General features: G+C 43.2%; 1 protein-coding gene across 2 annotated transcripts in view; it reads left to right on the plus strand.

Annotated features, from left to right (window-relative positions):
* Positions 1-260: 260 nt before the first annotated feature.
* The window catches only part of actn4 (actinin, alpha 4), a 29,131-nt gene continuing 7,528 nt past the window's right edge, over positions 261-21,863 (plus strand). The window contains exons 1-8 of one of the 2 annotated variants that reach the window (XM_061280106.1): positions 261-630; positions 17,397-17,511; positions 17,856-17,975; positions 18,437-18,523; positions 18,699-18,786; positions 19,023-19,101; positions 19,234-19,315; positions 20,922-21,007. In XM_061280106.1, coding sequence (XP_061136090.1) covers positions 505-630; positions 17,397-17,511; positions 17,856-17,975; positions 18,437-18,523; positions 18,699-18,786; positions 19,023-19,101; positions 19,234-19,315; positions 20,922-21,007 — 783 coding nt within the window. In that variant the 5' untranslated portion in view covers positions 261-504. Of the gene's footprint in view, positions 631-17,396; positions 17,512-17,855; positions 17,976-18,436; positions 18,524-18,698; positions 18,787-19,022; positions 19,102-19,233; positions 19,316-20,080; positions 20,167-20,921; positions 21,008-21,863 lie in introns of both variants that reach the window. The other variant, XM_061280105.1, reaches the window with a different exon arrangement.

Below are 21,863 nucleotides of genomic sequence, written 5' to 3' on the forward strand. Positions count from 1 at the left end.
TCATTTGATTTTCCAAGATTTAAAAAAGAAAATCATTTCAGGTACACAATTTTTTTTTCTCATTAGAGATACACATTCACAATTTAATAACAAAAAATATCAACCGAAAAAATATATGATCAAATAAAATATGCTGCATCAATGTGTTTGTGAGTTACTGTGCATGTATTTTAGGCAGTTGGCTTTATTGTGAAGGTGCCCGCCGGAAGTGTCTTGCTTGTAGGAGCGGCCGGGTTCCGCCCAGCAGCCTCACACCACGCTCAGGGAAAGCTTTTCTTCTCCCTGCGAGCACCCTCCCCGCCTGCAAACACCGGATACTCCAGCCTTAAAAAAGAGAGAGAGGGAAAAAAAAGAGACCCCTGCACGGTGACGGCCGAGAGCGGCGAGAGAAGGACTCCTTCCTGCGTCGTGCTTCCGTCCCTAACCCGGCCTCTGATTAGATTTTGGTTCGTTTGGGTATATTTTCCCCTGGCCGTTTGACTCCTTTTTTTGTGTGTAACCGACATGGTCGATTATCACGCCGCTAATAACCAATACTCAACGGGCGGGCCGCAGACATACATGGAGCAGGAAAACGACTGGGACCGGGACTTGCTCCTGGACCCGGCATGGGAGAAACAGCAAAGGAAGGTAAGGAGAAGTCAAGCTCGTGTGGCGGGCGGGTGGTAGGGAGGGAGGGAAGCTGGAGGCTGGGAATGAGGACGAAAACGGCAGGGGAGGGACTGGAGGTCAGGGAGCGAATGCAGGCCTCGGTTGGCCCACTTTCTCCATTATGGCTCCCGGGGTTCGGTCAGTTTCACCCCCCTCAAGTGCCTCCCGGCCCATATGATTAAAATTTGTTTTGCTCTTGCTTCTCGTCGTGCTGCTGCCACTTTATTTAATACATTTTACAGCCCCCGAAGCCGCCCACCCGAACGGAAACAAGGCGCCACATTGTCCGGAAAAAGTCAAACTTGATCCGTGTGCGCTTTGAGTTGAACGCTCCGATCGCCGAAACTCGTTCGGGTTTTTCTGGCACCGCTTCCTCAGCGCTTTTGGTCCGTTTTTGTCGCCTCACTTGGTTCGGGTGGCAATCCCGATGACAGCTGGGAGGAGGATTTTGTCCAATAGTTTGGAGAAAGTTTTAATGGTCAAATTTGACCAGATTTTTTCCGCTAACTACGAACGCTTTTGATCGTGTGTAGTAGTTTTGAGGTGTTCTGCAATCACACTCGCGAAATGTCATACAAAAGCTATTTAATGCGATTTTTGGTGTGTAAAAAGACGAATTAGTCCACTGTTTCCCACTCTCGTAGTTGTTGAGATACTGCCTTTTCTTTTCTGAAATAAATCACGGCACATTTTATGAGGGTTTTTTCCACGTTCTGGATGTCACTGAACGCAACGCAATAATTATAGGAGTGACAACGCCCGCTCTAGTAGTAAATTACATAATTAACAAAAATAAAATACTTTTGTAAAAGTATAACATTTTGTAACTGTAGATAGCACCTTTTCCCCCAAAGTAGTTTTAAAACGTTTGCCCTTTACCAGATTTTGACAACTGCGTGGTGTGACGTTCATAGTGTGTGGGAGTTCTGAGTTTCGGTAATCACAGTGGTGAACGTCATAGGATTTTTCATTCATTCATCTTCCAAAACGCTTCTCCTCATTAGGAGGGTTGCGGGCATGCTGGAGCCTTGCCCAGCAGTCTTTGGGCGGTAGGCGGGATACACCCTGAACTCATCGCCAGTCGAATGCAGAACACCTTTAGACGAACAAACATTCACAGAATCACATCTGTTAGGGTGGTGGTCACTCTAACTTATTTTGCAAGGACCACACTGGAATTCTGCAAACCCTAACAACATCTACAGACAATTTGGAGTGGTTAATTGGCCCACCATGCAACAAACTTTACTGAAAATCATTCAAATGAATTAATCTAATAACTAAATTGCTCTTAAACAATGTCATTTATCTTAAACAACTCTGTAAATCGCATCATGTGACAAATATTCAGGGAAAATTCAGCTGACTCATGACCAGTGTAGTTTACAGTTGAATATTTAGTTTTAAATAACATTTGTGCCGGTCATTGTACGTTTTAATTCACACTTTTGCTCTTCTGGCTTGTCTTTCATTGCTGATGTTTCATTAGATAATAGCACAGTGTGAAACTTCGCTGGAAGTCCTGAAAACTATCAAAAGTAGCATGTTGGCTTGGCAGTGCATGTAATGAATGGAAAAGAGCGAGTGCGACACATTCCAGGACTCAGCGGGGTGCGTGTTGAGAGAATAATGAGGAACTATTGCTTAACGATGTGGAATGGTTGTGTGTTTGTGTGTGTCAGTCACTGGTCAGATGACTGACATGTGTGCCAGCGAGTGGCATGACAACATGTTCAACAGTCACAGGTTTTTTTTAGGTCATCCCGCGTGTCTTTTATACGTCAAATTTCCTGGGGCCAAAGTCTGTACTGAGCAATGATTGACTCCCTGCGCAAACACGAGTGCTCAGTTAAGTGATTGATTGACAAGTACGACAAGGTTGGCCAGCGCATGGGCCACCCGACGGACTTCCCTCGGCCCGACCGACGCAGGCCCTTGGCGGTGGCAGCGCGGGACGAGCAAGGGTACATTCCTGTGGCGTGGCCTCGCTTGCCGTGCCAGTCGTTGCGCAAGCGAAAAAAACAAAAAAAGGGTGTGCGGTTCACACCTTATTTTGACAAACTTGTCGGGAAAGAATTGGAGATTTGGCTTATAGTGGCTGCGTTGGTAATAATTCCCCAACCGCTATATAGCGGGTTATAAACAGCAGAGCTGGGGGAATGCTAGGGGAGGGCACCAGGAAATATAACTATATACACACACACAGTTTTTGCTGAATCTCTCGTCAAACCTGAAATGAAATGCTAAACATCCCCATACACTCTTCAGCTTGCATACAACAGTGAGAGCTCAAAGGTTTGAGTTTGGCCAATCGCAAGGCACCTATTGACCAACAAAAATCTTTCGACAATTTAGTCTTCAAAGAAGACTTTTAATTGTTCAAGCAATTATGAAACTTATAACACCACATAAATGTGTGCAATCACCTGCTATTGTTTAATTTTTTTCCTCTACTGAGTTCTCACTTATTTGCATTTTAGTCCAGTTTCCAACACCCCGTTCCACATCTGGGCCGGATGTATCATTGAAAGCAAATCTTATCCGTCGCATGTCGGAACACGCCTCGCTGCGCCCTTGACGCCACCGTCTGCAACACGCCGAGTTTCCTAGTGACAGTTAGCCTCCACATATTTCCAGAAGGACTCGAGGGGGTGTGAAAATGGCGCGGGGGTGGTAGAGCAAACACCAAGAAGCAGTTAAAAAAAAAAATGGCATTAGGAAAGTAAAGCTGTATTCAAATTTTTAATGGAGTCCCAACTTGGTAGCCACGCGGAATGTAGTAGTAAAAGAACCTGTGCCGTAGCATCTAAACTCTGTAAACTAACACGCTCTGTTCTGTATGTTTTGATTCAAACATTGTGTTTCTTTTTATATGGTGAACAAAACATTTTTATAACATATTTTTCTCTTCTGCTGTACCATGACTTTAAAATCAAAGCACGCGGTTTCCGATAAGTAGGAGTTGTTGATGTTCCCTTCCGGGTGTTTGTCTGATTTTCTGAAAAGACAAGATGAAGGATAAGATTGGAATGTAGTCATGAAGAGAATGACGTGAGGTCCAGATAGTCACACTTGTGTTGTGTGCTTGCGTTTGTGCGTTCATTTTTACGTTCCAGTCTGTGGTTGTCTGGCGGGATTGTAGGGTGGGGCACCCACCGTCATTTTAATCGTCTTAATGTTGAATTATACTCTCAAGTGTTTCCAAGCTGCCACCAAGACATCTTTTTCCTGTGGCGCTGCCAAGCTAGGCATGGGCTCTTGTTGCTGTTGCCTGAAAGCAGGACTGGCTAAGACTGGCATTTGACTCAATTTCCCAAACCTTACTATGGGAAAAATTAGACATTAGTCAATCTATGAAGTTGTTTTTATAATGTTGTTCTCTTCCCTTCTATGTCATTGTTGCCAACACTAGGGATAAAAAAGATAAATAATAATAATTACACTGACATTGTATCATGTGGCGCTTGTTGACAGCGTTTAGCAGTGACTCCAGCATTAGCGGCTAGTAGCATCAGCGGCTAGCTGCATTAGCTGTGGTTCCGATATTAACTATCAGTTCAAAATCGATTGTCTAAAAACTCACAAATGCCTCTTGAGAGTAAAAATTTAAATTCAAGTTAAAAATGAAAAACACTTGAATTGAATTTGTTTTTGTCTTGATTCCCGACAGATTGGTCTTCACATTGTTCAGTCATTTAGATTCTCATGAGGTATTATTTAGGTTCTATGCATCTCGGCACTCTTCGACCTTTGTACAACAAAGCGATTAGCAGATGCGTTGGTCGCAGTTGTAATCGACCTGGCAAATATCTCAGCCTTGTGTAAACGGGATGTCAGGTGTTTGTGACCCGACAGGACCTTGGGTGTCATTCGTGGTCATCGGGCTGTTTTTGGTGCTGTGTAATCTTGTTTGCGTTGTGTCAAACAAAAGGTGGGTTTAATGCAATTGTTCCACTTTGTATTCCGGCCTCGAATCTTATCTTGTGGCTTCTTGTCACGCTTGTTGACATCAGGTAAAAAACAATAAAGACTCAAATTGGCTGCAAGTGTTTTTGCGACACCTTGTTCTAATAGCATTTGACTGCACTGTATGAATCTCTTTTTTTTTTTTTTTTTTTTACTTTTATATTGTATTTGATTTGCTTGCTACCCAAATAGGTTGCCTTTAAACCCCAAGGATCTTCTCTGCAATCCCGACATTTCATTGCAGTCGGATTTTCGTCCTTTTTGTCTGTTAGTGTGGCCATCCCTGATCCGCCACCCCCTCTTTTACCCAGCCAGCTGATTTCAGGTCAGCTGTGGGTAAACCCTCCATACCCCATCCCCACCTCAACCCCCCTTTCAGCTGACCGCCATCCACAATCCCCATCCAGCAGACGGCCAGCCAGAGGACAGAGCGGTGAGGAATGCAGGCCCCCCGACCGCCCGCCGTACTCCCACCCCTCCCTCTCAGTCTTTTCACCTCGGTGCAGCCATTGAACGGCGTGATGAAGCTCAGGCGGCCCGAGGGGTTTTTGTGGGGGGGCTGCAACATTCCTTTGGTGGCTCATTCTAGACTGCTCGGCCGGTGGGTGGGGGGCTATTTACTGGGAAGGGGGCGGTGTGGCCTGTTTTTTTTCCACCCCTTCCAATAGACGTACAGAGAGTTGGGGGTTTGTTGCTTTGCAGAAGTGGTCGGCATACGTCGACAAAGTATTTTTATTAAGTGTCCCAAACAAGATGTCAATTTCAAGTTGTAAGAGAACCTAACATGTCTGGAAAAAGCATACAGGCAGCCGATGCTTGCCAAGCCTTTTCTTTCTGTCTTCTATCTCTCAGCATCATCTCGTCGCCATGGCCTTCGAGTTGGTACGGATGCCTTCCTCTCGCATTATATTTTTGGAAACGCCGTTTCAGAGCTCCGCCACGATGCTCTCCGCATGCTCCACGCGGCATCTGTCCAGCCCGCAAAACCCCCACCTTCCTCACAGAGATTATATCCCAGATCAGATGACCGGATTATATCCTGATGTGACTGAGGATCGACTTGTGTGTTTGTGTTCAACGTGTGTTGGTCACACTGCGTTCACTCATCCTAATTTCCGCTACAGTTAATCAGGGTTTTGGAAAAAAACTGCTCCCTGCTTACTCCAGCTTGAAAATACTTGAGCCTGGAGGATTCTGCCCCGATACTAGTTCAGGAAGTGTCAAGTCGATCCTGAATCGTAATTACTGGAGACGCGGAGCGTGCAGTAGTTATTTAATTAGCTGTCGCCCTTAGAAAATAATTACTTTTGGAATCTAAACTATGACAGTTTTTTTCTATTCCCATGTCTTCGCCGATATTATTGTAGGGTTAAGTTTAAATAGTTCCACTCCTCAAAAGGCCCAAATGTCCAAACATGATCTTTTTCAAGAGAGTCTCATGAAACCACAAGATGTCTGCCGGTGGAAAACAACATAACTGGTATGGGTCAAGCCTAAACCCGTCTGTTGTTTTAATGCAGTGATCCTCGTGTCCCAGATTCATGCACGCGACCCCCACCCCCGGGCCCCGCCATCATGGCGGCTTCCAACCCATGATCCCTTTTAAAATGAGTCCAATTTTACACCCCCTCTTTGCGTTAGTCTGAGTGGAGAAGGTGAGTCAGTCGACGTCTGGATCATTCCATGTAAAATTAGCATTCAAACCCAGAATTTTCGAGAAAAAAGAATTCTCGCAGAAAACTCTATGTAACACGAGTGTAGAAAATTTATGTAGTGGTCTGGCTTTTTCTTTTGAAATTCCCACCACACCTCAAAATTAAAAGGAAAACCTACGAGTGACTGTTTTAAACACTAATACGGCAAAAAAAAGGCAGTCGACAGATGAGAAATGCTCACGTGAAACAGATGCCAGCAACAGCTTCCTCACTAACACCTCGAACCCCTTTCACACCTTCTAGAAAAGCTGTCATTCTTTTTTGATTGTTCCGTGTGAAACCGTGTACCAAAAAATAGGAAGATGATGTGACTAAACGCTTTTGTATCACGGTAGGCCACAATTTATCAATACCAATAGTCACGTACAAACTTCCCATTTTAAATGTGACCATGGCATGAAAGAACAAGTTCTATCGTTTCTTTTTTTTTTTTTTGTGACAAGCTCTTCTATCGCGACTCAGATGTCCTCAGCCTTGGCGTTTTGCCCTGCAGAATATGGTGAAAAACCTTGGCTATAAAAACCTCCCACAGCCTGGGTTATTTTCTTCCATTTGTCTGAGTTGGATAAGATTGTTGACAGACTTGCGTCAGTTGTTGGCAGTGCTGGCTTTGCATTTTCATTATCTGCTGTAGTTGCAGTTTTAATTTTTTTTGTGCGTGTGTGACGGGCTTTCGACAAATCTTTTGACATGTCCAGTTCTTGTTTCCCTGTAATATCCAACTTGTGTGCAAATATCTTTTTTTTTTTTTTTTTTTTTTTTTTAATTCATCACGCCCTACCGCCACCATTTTCTAAAGTACGCGACAAATGACGTCAGTTAGATGAGCCTAAAGCTACAGAAATTTTGGACGAGGCCATTCTTGATAGCCGCCATAGACGGAAAGACCACAGGAATGTTTTTGCAACTCGACAAAAATCAACAAGCACTGAAAATCATGATCCCTTTTCACTCTGCCCATGATAGCTGATGCCGTTCTGCGGAGAAATGCAAAAATTTAATCATAATTGAAAACAAAGCCTAACTTTTCTCAACACCAATGTTGTTCTCCTTAATGCATTCTATTGAGGCATCAATTGTGCGCTTCAGCTCTCAACTGCTTGGGTTGCTGTTGCTAAGCAACCTGATAATACGGCATCTTATTTTTAGTTGCAGCTCCACACAATGACCAGGTCGTGGACCGTTTGTTAACCAGTCCTCTGGGGAAAAAAACTCAGCGTAGTAATGGGGAGGCGTTAGCAGGCTACTGCGTCTTCTTAAAAATAAACATTTTTAGCACTTGTATTGATGCCAGGAGACCGAAATAGACTATCAAAGTGAGCGACGTAATCCTTCACTTTAACCGAGTGGCCTCCAGTAACTCAAACGTAGCCTAGAGTAGCGCTAAAGCTAGAAATGACAACGCAGAGAGTCAGACGGAGGCTGACACAGGAGTCTTTGTCGACTGAATAATCCGCCCCACGGGCCAGCTTTGATTGGATCAGACGGGATGGGCGGCTCGCGGCCCACGGCGGACGGCTTTACCGACCCACATCAAGACCAAACAAGGAAGCTAACTTTCCACCAAAGCAAACACGCCGGCCCTTGAGAAACATCAGATTCCCGCCTTTAAACGTCCTGATTGTAACGTCAGGGACACTTTTGAGGGTGTTGTTCTTTCCATCTTGTTGGTTTGTCGATTGCCTCGTCTCACTCTTGACACGTGTGGTGACTTCATGTTTGAGACGGCAATAAGCAGAAAGCCACAAAAGCCACAGCGACTTCCTTCCTTTCTTGCACTTCTGCAGTAAACTGATACGAAGCCACTCCCAAAGTCTTCTCTCCCGCTTGCAGTCAGTCAGACCTTAAATCCTCACAATCATGATTGATATCAACTTCCAAACAGGGGCATTGTCATATTTTCCCCCTGCATGAAACATCTGCACATAGAAGCCAGACACCGTAAAGAAGTTACTTTATTGATTCTTGACATAGCATACCATGCTTTTCAGTATTTTTCAAGTAAAAAAAACAGAAAATCTTGATCTACTCTGCGCAGTCGACATTTTTTTTTTCTTTTTTTTTTTTTTTGCATGGTGATTTGCATTGGCATCCACTTTTTTTTTTTTTTTGCGTCGCGCCGGCATTAGACCAGAGAATGATGAAGCCATAAAGAGGGACGTGTGTGTGTGTGTGTGCATGTGTGCGTTCTCTGGAATGTGTGACCGAGCTGGACTTAGTGTGTGTGTGTCTTTTTTTGTATGGGTCATCAACAAGCGGAAACTCCAGACCATTGCTGGACTTTTTACAAGGACTCTCTTCCTTCTGTTCTTCCTGGCTGCATTCTTGACATATTTTCTCAGTCACTCAGATGTAACGTCAGCAGAACGCCGCTTATTTGCTTTGACTCATGCTGTCTTTCCGTAAAACTACTAAACGGGGGGCCATTTAAGGGCACTCCCAGGAAGTCTTAGTTTAGATTTAACTTTGTCACTTCCTGTCTGTTCAATATCATGCATGTGTCAATGTGTGCTTGCCATGTAGTGTTACACACCACAAAGCTGGACAATCGAGGGAGGCGGAGGGGTTGTCACCTTGATCAAGGCGTGTCGGCGGGAGGTTGCGGCCCGGTTACATCACTGTCGTCACGGTGACAGGCGCTTGGGTGTGTTGCCTTATATGGTAAAAGCTGGTCAAGCGGGTGGAGACAAGGAGAAGGAGGCGGGACAGGAAGAGACCGGGTCGGCCTGAAACTCCCGCCAAGCTGCATTTTCACACCCTTGCTGTGCTTTTGTGTGTTTTAGCCTCTATTTGGCGCTCTCTCCGGCATTGGGCGGTGCATTCTAGCCGTGACACATCTTTAAAGTGTCCTTCTCATACCTCAAGTGCATACTCGGGCCGTCAGTCATGCACACGCTTGTGTGTCGGCACTGTGAATGTTTAACCCCCTCCTAATACTAATAATGGAAATAGTTATTATGTAATTGTACAGACCAAGTTTTAAAGAAGCTTTTTTTTTGGAAGAGTTAAGACTCAAAACGTAGTGCTGGGGGGGGGGACTGTGTTGCGTGTGCATGTTTGAGTGTTTTTGTGTTGCTGCACCGTTGCTTAAAAGCTAATAACGCCGCAGCATAAATGCTAATTAGCATTAGCTACGACGATGGATTGGGAACATCGATCGTTTCTAAAGTTGCCTTCCCTCGATTTGTTGATGTTTGCAATTGCAACAAATGTAGCGTCTTTACAGCTGCTAATTTTTGTGGAATTAAGGAGGACAAGGCCACTCCCGTGTCAATAAAATGAGCCACAGGCAGTGTGCTGTGACGGCAACGTTTTAAAAACATCCTTTGATACGCCGCATGATTACTTCTCCTTTTCGGAACAACGACTTCCACAAACTGGTTTCACATGTCAACTTGATCTGCTTGGTTGGCTTGCATATCTGTTGCAAAATTAAGGGAATTGTTAAAGTTGGAATCTTTCCATGGGGACAAACCGGGAATTTGGTTTCACTCAATCACTGCTAGCGGTTTTTAATTCAGTCGCTCACATTGCTGACTTTCTTTTACAGTGGTAAAAATGTTTTGGTAAATTCGTACTTTTAAGGTCACTGGGGCAGTAGACGCAAAATACACCGATTGCATCGACAATATTTTCCTTGATGACAAAACTGTCATATGATGCATTGCCTTTAAATTACCCTAAATTTCTAAGTCCTGTTAAGCTCCCATGGAAAGTTTCCAATTTTGAATATTTCTAATATTTCCCAGCCTAACTTCCCCATGAGAATTTCCCCGTTATTTTATTTTTTTGAAACACTGCTGCTCAGTTTCAGTGTGGCCATTTTCGCGTGAGCTAATCGACACCATGCTCACTGAAAACATTCAATCGTCGTTTTTGGAATAAAAAGGCCAAAATAAACAGCTGACGCTTTGCGCTGGCAGCTCCCAGGCAGGCAGGCCGGCCCAGCTCCCCGATTGCAACTGTGGGAAAGTAATGCTCCTGACAGGAACACAAACTCTTTTTCACAAGTGGGTGTTTAATAGTAATGATGGCTATAAAATACAAATGGCAAAGGCGTTTCAGCTATTCTGTTGCATTTTCAGCAATAAAACAACACTTTAAAGTCACATATTTCATTAAATAGCTAAATTGAAAGGGAAGTCAAAGAAAAAGCTGTTGTGTTTTAGTTTAACAAAAATTCTCTGGTCGCTCGGGAAGGTTTGACTTCACTTTCTCAAGGTCCATCTGCGTTATGAAATGATTTACTTGCGAGTCAGTCAGTAACTACCGTAATTTTCGGACTTTAAGTCGCGTTTTTTTTCATAGTTTGGGTGGTGGGGGGGCCGACTTATACTCAGGAGCGACTTACATACATATATGTTTTTTTTCACTTTTTTGGGCATTTTATGGCTGGTGCAACTTATACTCCGGTGCGACTTATAGTCCGAAAATTACGGTAGGTAGAGCTTGACTAAACTTGTGTTTTTGACAATAGTTCCTCATTGAAATGACTCAAAAGTGCCTCCTGCCGGCCCACCTCCCAACATTTTTCATTCAAATTCTGCTGCTGTGATTTTGGTGCTGTAATCTTGTGAACAAATGGCACCATCTGCCCGACAGGAAATAACTGACATCATCATGAGCTAACAAGTCTGAAGCTGTTGGCAACTGGCAACCGCTGCGAAAACAAACTTGGTCTTTCCATTCAAGTCCCGAAGAAAATGATCGGATGGCCTTTAGTCCTCAGGTGGTTCACCGGACGCGCTCGGGGTGGGTTAATATTTAACTTCCCGTTCCGCTGAATGCCTTTGCCGCACATTCCTGGACAATGAACGTGGACGTCCTCCCTCCGCCCACGTTCCTGTAGTGCGGCTCAAGACAGGAAGTGTGGATTAGCTTGGCTGCTGATTGGCCAGAGGGGAGAGAAACCCAAGCGATGGTGTGATATGAGAGAAACAGACAAAGTGGACTGCTTACTGATTATTCTTCTGTGATTTTATCCCGTTATGCCCGCCAACACTTCATAGGCTGTAAAAAAAAGCAGCTGAACAGTGAGGTTACTTCCTTCCTGTTAGCCTTTCAGACAAAAATGTTATTCCAAATGTCAGTAGAGCTATGAATCAAATTGGAGTATCCAATCAAATTGCTCTGATGTGTTGCGTATTTGCAAAATTGCCAATGTGTAATTCATTAAACCAGCGTTATAAGACTTAATTTACAGTACTTCCCTAAAGTGGCCCGGAATGTGTTTCATCTACTCAACTGCAAGGATACCAACCTACATTTGGAAATTGGCAGCAGTCTTTTATGAGTAAACCCACAAACATATCTCAACAAGCCATGTTGGCAAAAGACGGCCATTTTTGTTCAAAACAACAATTTTATTGTTTTTTGAGCCATCTCTCCAAGACTTAGTTTGGAAATTCATCCTACTATTTTCCACCCTCTCTAAGCTTTTATACACAATAACCTGAAAATGTCAACTGGATGCATTTCCACAAGAGTGTGGAGCATTTATGCTTTCAAAATATAGTTGTGCAACGTCTCAACCTGAACAAACGTTGGGTGGTGCAATGAGTATTGCAGCAGTATGTCGACATGTCCGTGTACACCGCGAGCAAAAACATGGCAACGGTTTAACTGCAAAAATCTAGTGTTGTGTAAATGTTGGAGCAAAAGGGCTCGACATGCAAATGTTTCGGTTGGTGCCGTCTGACCTCGCAACAAAGACCGGAAGCGACATAAATAAATGAACAAATACCCGCACAGCTTGACATTTTAGTATGAAAAGTCCCTCTTGCCCCCACCTCCACACTAATTTCCTGTCTTGCAGTTTTAAGTTATATGGAAAAATGGCGGACAGTACATGAGCAAAATCAGCCTCTAGATTTGGACGAGTGGTTGGTAGTGACTTTTGGGACAGGAGGATCATTTTGCACAGGCACGGACAGGATTAAGATGGCTGCTGTGCCCATGTGGGGGACTCCCACATGCCACCGTCACATAAGCAGCTTAAGTTGCCAAATAACTATGCAGTCTTCTGAATGTCTTTAGTTCAGCTCTTGTAATTTTTTTTTAGGGGAAAAAAAATATCGATTTGTCAAAGTCTCACAAAAGGACACACTCAATTTCTGGTACGGGAAGTTGGGCATTCGCCAAAATAAGTCAGGTTGCAAGTCACGGTATGGCAACATTGTAGTGCCTCCAAATGTTTTTGGTCTGAAATCCAGGCTGGCAGCAGGATTCACTTGTCAACATGAAATTTAGCAGTCATGACAATCATAGAATAGAGTAGACCCACAAAAAAGTCTCAAGAAGCCATGCCGAAAAAGCGGCAGGAAGTCTGCCATTTGAGTTTAAAGCTGCCATTTTCTGGTTCAGTTGATTCTTAAAAGACAAACTACTAGATTTAGTCCAGTTGCTCCCACATTTAGTAAACCACATATATTAGACAGATGTATGAGGCTAAATTGCCATAACGAGTTTACGTCATTGCGTGCATCCAAAGGATGGTGGCTCAGTTTGATGACTCTTGAAATGCTAATAAGTCAACTCCACAAGGTCAGATCTCAACCATATGTTTAGGGTGTGTGTGTTTTTCCCCCTAACATGTCAGCACATAAAGCAAGAAGGTGGATCTAACTTTGTGTGTCTGTGTGTGCATGTTTGTCTGTGTGTTAGTGCACATATGTTAATGATAACCTGTCCAGACTTGAGAGGATAATGAGACCCGAGAAACCTCTGCAGCAGAGCTCTGTTTTGTCTTCTGCACATTTGTTCTTGTGTGTGTTTTGTTTAAACGTTTGTGTGTGTTTAAGGCGTTTTCACTGTCAAGCGCTGACCTCCAAGAAACTGTTCAGACTAGTAGCCACGGGCCGCTTCTTTCATTTAAGCCTTTCACTTGTCAAATGCACTAGTAGACCTCACCCTGGCTCTCCCTATGTCCTGGGGGTGAGGGGGGGGGGGGTGTATGATGAGGGTGAAGTTGTGTGGATGGTGTCCAGTTCCTGCTGTCGCTCTACAGTAGCTGTGGCTGCGTATCCACTTACAGCAGCACCGTATGAGCAGAACACCAAGGAATGTCAAAATTGAGGCCATTTTGTTCTCTGGCCTTTGCTGACTTGTCATAAAACACAGCTATTTTTTCAACTGATTAGACTTTTTGGGGGTGGGTCATTAATGCTCTAATCCAGTTTCACCTAGGAATATGAATTTTGAAAGGTAGGTAAGTCTATTATGGAAAGATAAAGTTTCCAGAAGCAATAACTGATTGCGCACAAAGGCGGCCATTTTGTTTTTAAGCGGCGACATTTCCTGTCATAAAGATTTTTCTTGGTGGCCACCAAATTTCAACCATTAGACAGATGGATGTTACTAAAACGTGACAGTGCATGACTCAGCTCATTTGCGTATCTGTCACGAGTAGACCCGTAAAAATAACATGCCATCCCACAAAAACACACAAGAGGCGCCATTGTGGTTGACGCAGCGGCCATATTTGGGTCATTTGGGCAGCTTCCAGGCTTTTCAAGAGTAAGATCAGAGTTTGTTCAATACTAAATTGTGAAAATTTAAAGCATGGTGGTGAAGTAGGTTTCATGTTTAGAAATGACTGAAACGCAACAACTGTGTCCTGTGACGTTGAAGTGAGACAGTACAAAGTTGTTCTTTAATTGACCTTCTTGTCAGAAAAAGGGTGTAGGAGTCCTTGTTTCAGACCAGACGAGTCAATTACTGAACTCTATTCACAGAGCCAGTCTGGCCCAGTTAGCCATATCAGTCCTCCAGGGTCCTTTCTGGTCCTGTTCAGTCTCAATTTTTACAAGCCTCATGGCACTTTGCTTCAAAGAGCCTTTTATTAGACCTGTTGTCGTGTTCCAACTTCTGTTTTTGATCGCCAGTTCCTCTTTCTGGTATTTCAAATAATTGACAATCACCCTGTATCTGTCTGAGTTTAACAAGCTGTTCATAGTTTGTGTTTGTCATCTTGGCTTCTCTCCACCTCTGAAGCCTCGTTTGGGGTGTCGGCACGTCGCTGCCTGTCTAAGACCCTTAAAGCCTTTCTATAACTTGTGCGAGAGTACACGCTGCAGTGACAGGTTGTCAGGGTGTGACACGACTCAACACGAGACATCACGCCGATGTAATTTCATGAGAGGCGTGTCATCGCCTGTTCTACGATTATGGTGGACTAACATCATGAGAAAAATTTTAAACACTGACATCACTGGAAGATTGTTATTTTTGTCTGAATTTGTGAATTCCAAAACGTGAATATCAAGTGAAATACTGTTTCACATTCTATTTTGGTGGTGATCGCGTGAACGTTATTCGTTTAGCTACGACCCCTGAAAATGGCCCAACGACAACACCTTGAAACCAAAACAGCTACCTCTTGTGTTTCGCAGCATAGCTCCTAGTCATATTATGAACATGCATGTCAGATTTTGTATACACATGACGCACCGGTGACCGGTTGTAACATTATCTAGCTGTATTGTATTACATTTGTTTTAGTATCCTCTCGTAAATGATAAATAACCTACTTAAGCTTTTACCTTCAACTTGTGGGCCCGCTCGGAAAAAAGGTTCAGTTGAAAGATGTTTGCGGTCTTCAGCAGACGGCTTCAATTGCCAGAGCTCTCCACCCTTCACCAGTGAAGCATGCAGGACAGGGTGGTTAAATTTACATAGGAGAAGACATGTTGGACAACTTAAACACTTCCAGAGGCCTCCTGGATAAAATGACGCCCAGTAGAGGAGCGAAACTCCGACGATGGATGTTAGGTTCGTGCTAGCCCTGCAGCTACTCTCGGTTAAATGGCAGCCATTTACATTATCTTGACATGTTCACGCGGGTCACATGCTAATAATCCTTTAGCCATCCCCAATGAGCCGTCATTTTCTGGTCGTAAGCACAACACGTCACTCTTTCTTAGCAACAAGTTGCCATAGCAACAAGATTCTTTCACGCACTGTTTTTTTATGATCAGAGAAAACATCACGGTCATGACTAGAAGGTGATCCTTCAAAAAAAAAAAAAAGATGTGAGCCGATAGGCCGCCTGGGCAGGTTTAACAGCTCTCAAGTTGCGCATTCAAGCAAATTAAGCACCGTACACAAGTGGTGGCACGCCTTATTGTGCCTGAATGCAAGCACACTTCTTGCCTTCTAGTAAAACTACTAAAATCAGATTGATACATTTTACCCTGTTGGCAGGTACAATAATGAAATTGGATCAAATGCTAACATGCCACTGGTTGGTATGCTAACGCATTGCAAGGTTGCAACGTGAGTAGATAAATGAGCATCGGGGTAGATTCATTCTTATTTTTGAAAGATTTTAAATTAATGTGTTAGTGTGTAGTACTTTGTGTGTTGACAAGCATCTCAACAGCGACGCTCAAATTCTTGTTTAAGCGGCAACTTCCTGCCTTTGCTGCACCACTTCCTGCTGCATTGAGGCATGCATGCACCAGAAGGGGGACATTGTTGTCCTGCTCCTATCCCCCAATTTGTCTGTTTGTTTAGGTGAAATGTATCCCCAATTCTCCAGCACCACCACCCACCCACTCGTTTATTGGGCGGGGAGCTGAAGGGTGCCATTATCCGCCTGCCTCAATGCACGCTTTGTGCCGTCCACTGCGGTGTGATGCTGAACGGGGGGCGGGACCACCAGAAGCACACAATTATAATGTTTTGTAACTCAGCAGTAAAGTGGGGGTAATTGGATGCACGATTAAGGGCCAAAATGTCACATTTTAAAGAGAAGTCTTTCAAGGCACGTGTTTTTGGGGTGTTTTTAGGGTTAGGGTATTTTTTGGAGTTGTTTAAACCCTTTGTTGTTGAAGGCTGTATATTTTACCTATGCATTGAGAAGTATTGAAAAATGAAATATTTTAGGAGCATATATTTTGCATGTGTTATTTTGTCCATATTTAAAATGGCATTTTTCTCACACATTTGGTCAAGAGGTTTGTGGGCTTATGTAATGTAAAAAAGTAATAGTAATAAAAAATGACAAAAGCACATTTTTCCTGGGAATGCCTGCAGTCCAGAAGCAAAGAATGTCAAATTCCAGAGCGAGGCCATGATCTTTTTTTCCCCACACGTCTGTTTATGATTTTTCGTTGCGTTGTGTCATGGAATTCATTACAAGTATCACAGATGTTTAGTCAGAGTTCCTGTCGGGATTAATGTGACATGAGTGTGGGAATGTGCTCCAAAAGCAGGTTGGATTGAAGATAATTTTCACAAGCAACCTTGAGGTGGATAATGATGACAAAAACATTAGACCTCAGCTTGATTCCAAGATGAGAGGGTTTCAAGATTAGGGCTTCAAGACTGGATTGGGGTTTGAAACAGCGTTTCCACACTGGAGTTGCCTTTCAAGTTAGGGTTTCAATAAGAATCTAGAGCAAGATGAATTGTGATTATTTATGCAAGTTGCGGTGAGAAAGTAATGATAAAAACATAATCATTTTCAAGATGAACGTGTCCCAAAAAAAATGTTTGTGAAGCTAAACAATACGTGTTTGACAGCCACCCTTTTATGGCTTCCAACATCCACTTCCTGTCTCAACAGAGCGGTTCCTGAGCTGACTTCCTGTCTCCTCAAAAGCTTTTTAGCCCCCCTGTTGTTTGTTTTCTCTTACGTCAAAGCATCAATGAAGTACAAATAAACACATGCACAAAGGCAAATTCACTCAATATTTGGAGCTAGTTCAAAAACAAACTAGAATGTCTGTTAAATTAGTTTTCAAATGAAGTGATGCAAACTAAGTATATAAATTAGACATGTCTGCCCCACTTTCAAAATGGCCGCCATCCTGTGAAATATCACTAATGAATCCTTGAGTGTTTTCCTATTGAGATGCACATGTGCAAATCATTTCAAGTTGGATAAAAGTGATGGCCAGAGCACATCCCCCCCCCCCCTCCCAACTTTATTGGGGTCATATCCCGATTTTCCATCTATCCAAGACACCTTCTTCTGAGGATTGTTATTGTTCATCTGCGCTAGTAGACAGCTTCAAACCCTTCATTCATGAACTGTGTACGTTGTTGTGTGTCCTCATCTAGACGTTCACGGCGTGGTGCAATTCCCACCTCCGCAAGGCCGGCACACAGATCGAAAACATCGAGGAGGACTTCAGGGATGGACTCAAACTCATGCTGCTACTGGAGGTCATCTCAGGTACTGCCTGATTTGATGTCATTCCATTCAAACTTGGACTACAAAACTGGATTCCAATTTCAAAATAGTTTAAAACCACCGATAGATGATGGTTTCCTAGGTATCAAACCACTGAAAGTATTTTTCTCTGACTCAAAGCTTGACACCTTTTTTTTAAATCTTTCAGTCTAACAACTCTGTAAACAGTGCAGAAACAGAGACATATTGGCTGCATACCATCAACACTCATTTGGAATCCAAACACTAGCACCGGGAATAAAAAAGAGACTTTCATCGAGTAGATGCATACATATGTACTCTGTGTTTGCATATTTATATACATATTTGTCTGGCATGTCCTTTAGGTGAGCGGTTACCCAAGCCCGAGCGAGGCAAAATGAGGGTTCACAAGATCAACAATGTCAACAAAGCTCTGGACTTCATCGCCAGCAAGGGAGTCAAACTGGTCTCCATTGGCGCAGAGGGTCAGTAGACACGTACACATTTCCCAATCGTTTATTTGGAGCGGGGCGTCCAAAAATGACCTTGATGAGCCACACGCTGCTTCACCAATGCGTCACATACTCCTGTGCAGTGGAATTGATGCGTTAGCCTCAAAGTACGCGTGCCGTCTTGTGTATTTATTTAAGCTATGTGTGGTATTCCGGCCCGACCACATGCCTAGCTGCCGAACTTGCGTGTGTTCGATGACATGAAGTACTAGAAATGTGTGTCACACCTTCACGCATTCTTTACCTTTTCTACATTTCTAATGATGTTGCGGTTTGGGCATAGTACTTGCAACATTAATAAATCAGTTACTTTTTTGAACACATAGTTGTCTTTGCTGCTGTCATGTGACCTTCAAAATCCATTCACTGCATTCCACACTGAGTTCATCAGCAAATACATGACTTTGTTGGGGTTTTTTTTGTTTGGCCTGCAGAAATCGTGGACGGAAATGCCAAGATGACCCTGGGAATGATCTGGACCATCATCCTCCGCTTTGCCATCCAGGACATCTCTGTTGAAGGTCTTTTTAAATTATTTTCACTATGGAAGCTATTTATTATGCACATATCATTTTTTATAAATTCACTAATTGAGCTAAAGGACCTCCTGGTGTTTAATTTCAAGACAAAATGTCTGCCAGTGCACAATCGTGCGTTTCTTCATCGTCTGTTTCTTCTTCGGTCTTATCCTCACAGAGACATCGGCTAAGGAGGGTCTTCTGTTGTGGTGCCAGAGGAAGACCGCTCCCTACAAGAATGTCAATGTGCAGAACTTCCACATTAGGTAACACAACACACACACACACTGCAAAATAAACGGAGCTGCTGTGGTGCTGCAACACAATAACAGCTGGTGTGTGTTTTTTTCTTATCGATGCCACATTCTTTTTTTTCTTATTAAAATCTGTAGCAAGCGCTCCCCCTGGTGGAAATATCTGCACTGCAGTACATGTTTACTATCATCATATTCGTTTTTTATGTCGTGGTTCTGGTGTAACTGGTGTTCTTTCACTCCGCCAGCTGGAAGGACGGGCTCGCCTTCAACGCTCTGATCCACAGACACAGACCGGAACTCATCGACTACGACAAGCTCAGAAAGGTGACCGGCGCTCATTGTGAACCATCTTCTCTACCAAAGTAGAGACATGGCTAGTGTAGATTAACTAGAAGTTAATTTTGTATTGAAGTCTGATTGCAAACTTTTTTATGCTGTCTATAATTGCTCACGCAGGATGACGCTGTGACCAACCTGAACAATGCCTTTGAGGTGGCCGAGAAGTACTTGGACATCCCCAAAATGTTGGATGCCGAAGGTAGACCTCATTTATGTCATAGTCACTTGTGTTTAGAATTCCTATGCAGAGTTATGTTTATTTCTAGTATTCTTTACTGACTTCTTATTGAAAAAAATATGTGTAAGTCAATTGTTTTGACACAGAAGATGTGTTTATGTTTTTAAAGTAGGGTCTCAAGCCAGGGTTAGCGTTTCAAATAATGGTTTTCAAGTCTTCTTTGCGGCTTTATGGCAGTAGATTAAGACGGGTTGCAGTTTTTGGATTAGGTTGTCAATTTAGGTTTTTAAATTTTGTGCTTGAAGTCTGGGTTAAGGTTTCAAAACAGAGTTAGTGGTTTTTTTTTTCAAAGTAGAATTCTAGTCAAGGGTTTGGGCCTCAAAGTAATTTTTCAAGCCCAATTGAGCTTTCACACTAGAGCTTCATATGAGCATTAAGGTGTTTATGGGTTAAATGAAAGTTTGGGTGTTCAAGCCAAGATTAGCATTTTAAAGTCGGGATTCGAGCAAAGGGTTCTGTTTTTTCAGGCTAGCAGTGTTTCAGACACCAACATCAACAGATGGCATGCTTTTGGTTATCCATTATTTGTCATCATATGCATTTTGCTGACTGTGAATTGTTGTCCATCACTTAGTGTGTGTGTGTGTGTGTGTGTGTGTGTGTGTGTGTGTGTGTGTGTGTGTGTGTGTGTGTGTGTGTGTGTGTGTGTGTGTGTCTGCGTGAGTCTGCGTGTCGTACATATGCATCAATGTTTAATCACGTCTTCATAACCTCCCCCCTCAATAGACATTGTGAACACTGCTCGTCCAGATGAGAAAGCCATAATGACTTATGTGTCCAGTTTCTACCATGCCTTCTCTGGAGCTCAGAAGGTACCCGATGTCAGCTCCTCTGTTACGCCCCCTCCCCCTTTTTACTAACACGCGTCCTGCCCCCCCCCTTCCGCTCCATTCGGCATGGCCTTGCCCTCTTTCACAGCTCTCTCCGCTCCGGCCCTGCACAGCAAAAGGATACGTTGGGACATAAATACGCAGCAATCTACATCATACAGTCAATTAAACTCAGATGGTGAAAGTGCAATAACAAGTTTAAAAAAAAAAATAAAAAAATTCAGGAATCTTTGGAACAACAACAAAAATCTGCTGTCGAGAAGATAAAGTGTTAATCTCAACTTTGAAGTCTATTTAGCCTGGTAATCCTATTTAATCATATCGAGTCCCATTAGAATGATCCAGTAGTGAACGAGATTAGAGGATTTTGTTTCATTTTAGGGCAGTTAATTATGCCGGTAGAGTTCTTTGATGGGAATCCTGTGGGCACGTTTTTTTTTTCTCTTAATTTAATCGCACCCCTGCCTCGGTGTGTGGCGGCCTCGGGAGAATCGGGCGTTCAGGTTATAAGACGCAGCACTTTCACCAGTATGTGTTTCATGACTGGATGCGTCGATTGTTGCGTTTGTGTCCAAACGTGAGCCGTGAAGCTCCATCGGTGGGATGGCGTCACTTTTAGGTGGAGCTGCAGACGTACCCCACGTTCCCTCCAAAGTTGCTTTTGGGTTGCTTGGGCTTCACTCTTTGTTCTTCTTCCCTCTCTTCTCATTTCATCCTTCGCTTCGGCTGTCGGGCAGACATCGTGGGCACGCTGAGGCCTGACGAGAAGGCCATTATGACCTATGTGTCCTGCTTCTATCACGCCTTCTCGGGCGCGCAGAAGGTAGGCGCTTCCAACACGCCCTAAAACTGAGAGTTCCCATCATTTCCGGACATTTGTTGGGGTGGCTTTTTTTTTTTTTTTTTTTTTTTTTTTTATATCTCTGCTTTCTATCCTTGAATAGCAATTTGGTGAAAAGGATGTGCAAAAATATCATCTGTCATTTCTGGATGGGAACTCTCCGAACATGCTTTCTTGCTTTTAAATGCGCTCTCGATTTCTCTTAAAAAAAAAAAAAAGTTCAGTCGGCCTTCACCTTCCCAAAGTCACATCACGGCATTGCTATTGGTTTGCTTTGAGCGTTCCAAAATATTTTTTAGAATTCCCAAACTCTTGGTACATACTGTAACTGTATGCCAAAAATCAAATTTGGCGTACTATACTGGCATTGTAACAGAAGATTTTCAGTTTAGTGTGCGACTTTGGGAAGTATTGATTTCTTTGAGAAATGCAAGTCAACATTTTTCCACTTTGCTTCAATTGCTGTTTAACGACAATTCCACATTTTGTTATTGTTTGGATGTTATCTTTTTTTTTTCTCCCCCAAATCAAAATAATTAATAGAACCTCAAAAACACTTAAAATTCCATTGACTCTAGTTCGGTATCGAATTTACTTGTCAAATGTGTTGTTTTTGTATTCCTGCAGTCCAGTAGTTAATGTCGTAGGACCCGCTGGACTTCAGCACCCCTTGAACCCGATGTACTCCATGTATGGATCCATTTGAGACGCATGGTGTTGGTTTTATTTTTTAAACACGGAGTTTTTGATTGAGGCACATGAAACTAACCAACAGCAGCTTCCTGCATGTTGTAACCATCTAAGTGAGGCTGCTGAGTTGTCGTTTTTTTAGTATGGC

This window comes from Syngnathus typhle, linkage group LG6, assembly GCF_033458585.1.
Source record: "Syngnathus typhle isolate RoL2023-S1 ecotype Sweden linkage group LG6, RoL_Styp_1.0, whole genome shotgun sequence".
Taxonomy (NCBI): domain Eukaryota; kingdom Metazoa; phylum Chordata; class Actinopteri; order Syngnathiformes; family Syngnathidae; genus Syngnathus; species Syngnathus typhle.